Source organism: Poecilia mexicana, unplaced genomic scaffold (genome assembly GCF_051168715.1).
Source record: "Poecilia mexicana isolate PSO_F unplaced genomic scaffold, ASM5116871v1 scaffold_11, whole genome shotgun sequence".
NCBI classification, from domain to species: Eukaryota; Metazoa; Chordata; class Actinopteri; order Cyprinodontiformes; family Poeciliidae; genus Poecilia; species Poecilia mexicana.
Genome location: NW_028263380.1, coordinates 9454712 through 9461124, shown reverse-complemented (window position 1 = coordinate 9461124; position 6413 = coordinate 9454712). Strand labels below are relative to the sequence as shown.

General features: G+C 42.5%; 1 protein-coding gene across 1 annotated transcript; it reads left to right on the top strand.

The window, feature by feature from the left end:
• Positions 1 to 3513: 3513 nt before the first annotated feature.
• On the top strand, positions 3514 to 5030 carry LOC148156402 (uncharacterized). The gene is made up of 2 exons (XM_088009950.1): positions 3514 to 4579; positions 4664 to 5030. The coding sequence occupies exons 1-2, from the start codon at positions 3612 to 3614 to the stop codon at positions 5028 to 5030; spliced, it is 1335 nt and encodes a 444-aa protein (XP_087866076.1). The 5' UTR covers positions 3514 to 3611.
• The last annotated feature ends 1383 nt before the right edge of the window (positions 5031 to 6413 follow it).

Here is a 6413-nt window from a genome sequence, read left to right as displayed (position 1 = left end):
TCGATTTTAACCTGTGAACTTAAAATATTCCATTGTCAGAAACCAATGTAGTCTTCAGCGTTTTGCAGAAGCAAGAGCCCTTACAAACAATTAAGTGACTAGAGGTTCAGCTGTAGAGACGCTGATATCTGAGGCTTTTCCCTTTGCTGCTGTTTCCTTCATATTGATATTTGCTCTTTGCTGAGCACACCTGCGGCCGACCGGAGTGACAACCTTATCCTGTTCTAGCAATCAGCCCAAACAATTATGTTTATTCGTCTCTCTCAGGAAAGAAGAGAAACGGCTGCCAATTGTAGCTAGTCAAAGCAGGAAATGTATGTGAGAAAAAGTAGACGTCCCAAACATATCCAGGCCACCACCATCTTTGCCTCAGTTTTGTAAACAGGCCAGCACCGAACAGACAATCTGCGGCCCATACGGCAGCTGAAACTGTTTCAGCAAATCAAGGTATGTTGTTGGATTATTCTAATATTACTTTGTCAGTCTTTTTGTTACGACTAATACGATGCCCTATTTTTGGTTACTATAGCAAACAATATTGCAAATGAGTGTATTGGTGGTGTAATGCTGTATCTGAAGCTATGATAGCTGTTTGAATTAGGTTTCTAGTAAAAAAGCGTGAAAATCTGTTCAAGTCTTTAGCGAGTTATAAATAATTAAATGCGCTGACACTTCATTGTGCCTCAAACGTACAATGCTGAGTGGAGCTGGCGACCACTGCAAGATGGCGGCCCTACATCACGTTTGCAACAGCAGGCAAGAGCGGTCCATGAGGCATCTATTCTTTTATATTGTCTATGGCTCAACCTCTCATGTCTAGCTAAGCAAGGGTGGTGGAACCAACTAACTTTCTCACTCTTTAGTTGCCTAGCAACTCACTCACTCTTTGGTTACCAACAGCCTGTCCATTCACTTGCGCAGCAGCAATTTCTGGTTTTGCCTTCATTCCTCATAATGGGCTCTTTGTACCTACGGCGTTGACGTCACATCTCCAGGAGCTAATGCGACTCACTTGTTTCCGCTTTGAGTTACTATGACTGCTAGAAAAGACTAAGTCATATTTCAGATGCAAAAAAAGCAATACTATGAACATTGTTGTCTTCCTAATATAATGGGCTTTTAAGTTTTCATTAATTTCCAAAGGTTACAAGTGCACAACCGAGGTACAAATGAGTATCTTAGCTAAGCGTGACACACTTGTTTTGGTTTTATTTTAAAACAGGATGTGACGACTGGTCTCACTATGTATTTTGCTGTATGTAATATAACTCAAGTCATTGGGGACACAAAATCACAGTGATATTTTTAGACATACCAGTTCAACCGAGAGACAGAAACATGTTCTAACCTCAAACGTTGTTCCTTTTTGCTGTGTCAGGATGGAGTGTGGTGCTAGGTGATGTCTTAATTTTTCATTTATTACATTTCAGGATCAATTGATGGTCTGCAAGGGAAGTTTTGATGCTGTAAGGGTTTGTCCCCAAGTGGACAGGTAATGGTTTACCGGAATAAGCGATAAAAAAGGTCAGGCTGTCAGTTTCAAGCATCCTGCATGCTGAGGTGAGTAAGTCTTCATCAGTTAAAGACAGAATAGTGTTAAGATGCTCAAAGCAGGAATAGGACTTAAGTGCATCTGGCAGTGAGGGGTTAGGGTTAGGCTAATGCTAACCCTAGGGTCGCTTCTCGGAGTGCTGATGCCTCGCCTGTCCTGAACCCAGTGTCCCTAGCTTTCAACAGAGCTTTCATCTCAACATTCAGCCAGGGTTTCCGGTTCGGGTATCACATTACTGTCCTGGTGGTGGTGACATCATCAGCACACTTGGAGGTGAGGACAAGAACAGAGGAGGTATATTCCTCCAGGTCCATCTCTCCCTCATAAGGACCCACCTCTCTGAAGACCTGCCAATCTGTGGACTGAAAACAGTCTTGGAGCTCACAGGCTGCATCCCTGGGCCACACAGTGACTGTCTTCTTCCTTGGCCTAATCCGTGTCATCAGCAGACGATATGCTGACACCAGCAGGATGGAGATGTTTTCGGAGAGGCCAAGAGGGAGGCGAGGAAGAGCTCGTACGCACCGTGAATGTTAGTGTACATACAATACAGAGTGTAAGAAGGATGACATGCAGAGAAAAACTGAGCAGAGTGTCCTTCAGTTTCACATGGTTAAAGTCCCCTGCAACTAGGGCTGTGTAATATTAATTTTGCGATATATATCGATATTTTCTTTCCTAGAAAAAAATCGATATTCATCCGCAAGTATCGTAACATCCAACTGTCACCTTGCTCACTCACTGCTTGCTTCGCCAGGAGAGTGATTAGGTCATCAGGCTTAGAGTGTCAAGGTTAAAAAGGTATCAAACTATTCAGAGCAGGGTACTTGGTTCACTTTATTTACTTTACAAATGCATGTAAGCTACAGTTTCTACTGTCTCAATTAAAAGAAACATGTTTTCTCACCACTTCTTTGATTCATTTCGTCCAGCTGTCGACTTTAAGTCTGTGTCCATGTCCAACCAGAGCCAGGTATTGTGTAGTTGGTGCTTTTAATCAGTTTTCAGTTAAATTAATTCAATCCAACTCTATAACAGTCACAAAATGTCACCAAAATCACTCTGTCCCTCTAAAATCTTTCAGAAAATCACAAAAGTGTATTTAATTGTATTGTTTGCAATATACATCGTATCTTGAGCAGAATATCATGTATTGTATCGTATCGTGAGATTATTGTATCGCTACAGCCTTACCTGCAACCACGTAGTACACCTCCGGGTGCTTCATCTGCAGTGAGCTAACGGTGTCTTACAGCTCTTTCTTTGCTTTGTTGCTGTTAGCACCCGGCGGAATGTAAACAATGGTGATGAACACCGCAGTAAACTCCCGAGGCAGATAGTATGGCTGACAGCTTTTAACCAGGCCACAGTTCGTACACCAACCTTCATTCACTTACATACATTGTCCTCCTCCCTGTATTTTTCCTGACCGTTGGTCACAGTCTGCTTGGAATAACTGAAGACCGTTGATCTGGAAGGCTAAAGTCTGGCATGTTGCTATTAAGCCAGATTTCCGTTAGGCAAAGAATGGCACAGTTCTTCATCTCTGCAGAAACTCTTAACCTCAGATCTAAGAAATCCACTTTCTTACCCATTGAGCGGACATTGGCCAGAAAGAGAGTCAGAATTGGTGGCTTCCTCGGCATCAGCTGGGTCAACACGCCCCTTCTTCTGTTTTCGGAAACGTTTCCTTTTGACAGTTGGTCCTCGCACCCTGCTGTCCAGTCCATTGTCCTCAAGAGCCGCTGTCTCCCAACTGTGGATTTCAGCCTTGGTGATATATTACCAGTTGAACTGTCTCCAATGGCCATCAGCTAAGCAGAGCTGCATTCAGCGGTAAAGTTTGTTTTTATTCAAACTTCAACAGTTTTCTAGTGGTTCTGCTGAGGTAGTGACATCAATTTGTGACATCACACGCGAATTGATGTCACAAAGAGAATTGATGTCACTCTTATGGAACAAGAGTGACATTACAAAGCTACACCGTCATAACCATTGCAGAAGACAGAGAGCAAGTACAAAGATTGTCACCGATTTCTAACAAACAAAAAGATCAACAATGAGTGAGAGCAGTAAGGCATCATCTTCTGATTCCCTGAATGAGAAAACACAACAGACCATAGCTAGAGAGACAGAGAAACTCAAAGGTATCCTGAAAGAAGTCAGCAAGATGTCAAATGAGAGACAGGCTCTGATTAAATCAAATGAAGAGCTGAAGAAGAAAAAGGAACAGGCTGCATATGAAAAAGACAAGCTGCTTCAGGAAAAAGATGAAGAATTTAAAAAACTGTTCAAAGTAAATAAAACTTTAAATGAGGACAACACCACCCTGGAGCAGAGAAACACTGCCCTGGAGAAGGAAAACACAGCTCTGGAGCAGAGAAACACCACTCTGGAGCAGAGAAATACTGCTCTGGAGCAGAGAAACACCGTCCTGGAGCAAACAAACACCACCCAGGAGCAAATAGACGACATTCTGGAGGAGATAAACACCACCCTGAAGAAGATTAACAATGCCCTGACGCAGAGAAACACCACCCTGGAGCAGAAAAAGTCCACTCTGGCGCATAAAATCAACATGCTGGGTCATGAAAACACCGCCCTGGAGCAGAGAATCACCGCAGTGGAGCAGAAATACAAGGCCCTGGAGAAGGAAAAGATCGACCTGGAGCAGAGAAACACCGCCCTGGAGCAGACAAACATCGCCCTGGAGCAGATAGGCAACACTCTGGGGGAGGTAAACACCAACCTGGTGCAGAAAAACGACGCTCTGGAGCAGAGACTCACCGAAGTGGAGCAGAAATACACGGCCCTCGAGCAGAGAAACACCACCCTGGGACAAAGCAATATGAACCTGGGGCAGAGAAACGCTACCCTGGTGCAGAGAAACACCGTCCTGCAGAAGAGATATGTCGCCCTGAAGCAGAGAAACGCCGTCCTGGAGCAGAGAAATGCCACCCTGGAGCAGACAAACACCGTCCTGGAGCAGATCAACGCTGCCCTGGAGAAGGAAAAGACCGAACTGGAGCAGAATTACACCGAACTGGAGGAGGATTACAACAATCAGCTGGAGAAAACCAACGAGCTGCTGGAGAAACACGACATCCTCAGACAGGAAAACAACATCCTGGAGGAGGAAAATGACGCGCTGAAGGTGAATCGCATCGTCCTCCAGCAGAGAAGCCTCGCCTTGCAGCAGCAAAACACTGCTTTGGAGCAGCAAAACACTGCCTTGGAGCGTGAAAGGACCGAACTGCAGCTTGAAATGGAGCAGCTGAACAATAGGCTGAGGGACAGAGAGCAGCAGCAGAACCAGCAGCCATCTGAAGAAATCCACGAAGACAGCCAGTCGGTTACAGACCAGCCACAGGAGCAGCCATCTGTATTCAGACGCGTGGTCGGAGGCCTCACCAACACACTTGTGAAAATGTACAAAACAGACACTCTGAGGTACTGGGTTCAACCCTGGTACTTCTAAATAAAAAGTGTCATGAGGTCTCCAAGCTTCGTGCTTGATTGTCGGTGGCAGAAAAGCTTGAGGACAGCAGGACTGCGGTGTCAGCGGAGCTTGACACTTGGGGACTGATGGTGGAAGAGCTAATCACTTGAAAGATGTTGGCAGGAGAGTTTGAGGCCCGCAGGACTGCGGTGCTATGAGAACTTCACGCCATCGAACCCAGGTCATTGTGATGATTGAATGAATTATGTTTATGTCCACTGGGTGGCGAGCATGAGTTTATGTGAATGCATAAATGTAAAGAATAGAACAACAGAAGAAGACAGTCACATTTTTTGATATTGAAAAATCAAAAAATGATTTTTCAATCATTTCAATCATGCTTTCAAAGCATGGAAGGAGGCCTTCCAAACCATGGAAGCATTTTATCCATCTTAATTATTAAACCCTCCTTCCAAAGAAGGAGGGTTTAATAATTAAGATGGATAAAATGGGAATAAAAGGGAAAATGTTTAATTGGATTAAGGATTTTTTAAAGAATAGAACGATAGAAGTAAGAGTTGGGGTAAATTGTTCAAATATTTATGCTATACAAAATGGAATTCCACAAGGTAATGTATGTGGTCCGTTGCTTTTTAATATAATGATTAATGATATTTTTGACAATTTAGATTTTAGAATTAGCAAAGCATTATTTGCAGATGATGGGACATTATGGGAGAGAGGAGGCAATATTAGTATTTTAAAAAAATAGAATGAAATCAGCAATTAATAAGGTTGAATTATGGTCACATGAATGGGGGTTTCATTTGTCTGTTGAGAAGACACAAGTAATATGTTTTTCAAAGAAAAGGGTTAATCCTACAGTAGATCTTAGGTTATATGGGCAAAATTTAAAACAAATAAATATTGTAAGGTAAGGTTTGATGAAAAACTTTCATTTAAGATGCATATACAGAAGATTATATTATTCAGCAGTATTTAGAAATAATGTATGAAAGTATGACACAAAGATGCATCTAAAAAGGAAAATGGTAAAATAGGAGTAGCAGTATATATTCCTAAACAAAAGGTTTTTATAAAAAAGAACAGATAATTTATCAATTTCTTTTCAGCAGAAATGTTGGCAATTATTTTGGCATTGCAATGGGTGGTGGAGGTAAAGCCCAGAAAGGTAGTTATCTGTTCAGATTCAATGTCTTGCCTAACTAGTATTATCAGTGGAAAATCTGAAAGCTGTCAAGATCTTTAAGATGAAGCTAGTTATTTGATATATGGTATAAAGCAACAAAATATAAGTATTCAATTCACATGGGTTCCAGCACATAAAGGAATTGTAGGTAATGAAAAAGTAGATAGGGCTGCACAGTGGCGCAGTTGGTAGAGCTGTTGCCTTGCAGCAAG

Bases quoted from the DNA above. Each gene is read 5' to 3' on its own strand.
- LOC148156402 (XM_088009950.1), top strand. From the start codon at position 3,612: ATGAGTGAGAGCAGTAAGGCATCATCTTCTGATTCCCTGAATGAGAAA. The intron at 4,580-4,663 runs GCAGAATTACAC...CGACATCCTCAG, and splicing joins AAGGAAAAGACCGAACTGGA to ACAGGAAAACAACATCCTGG.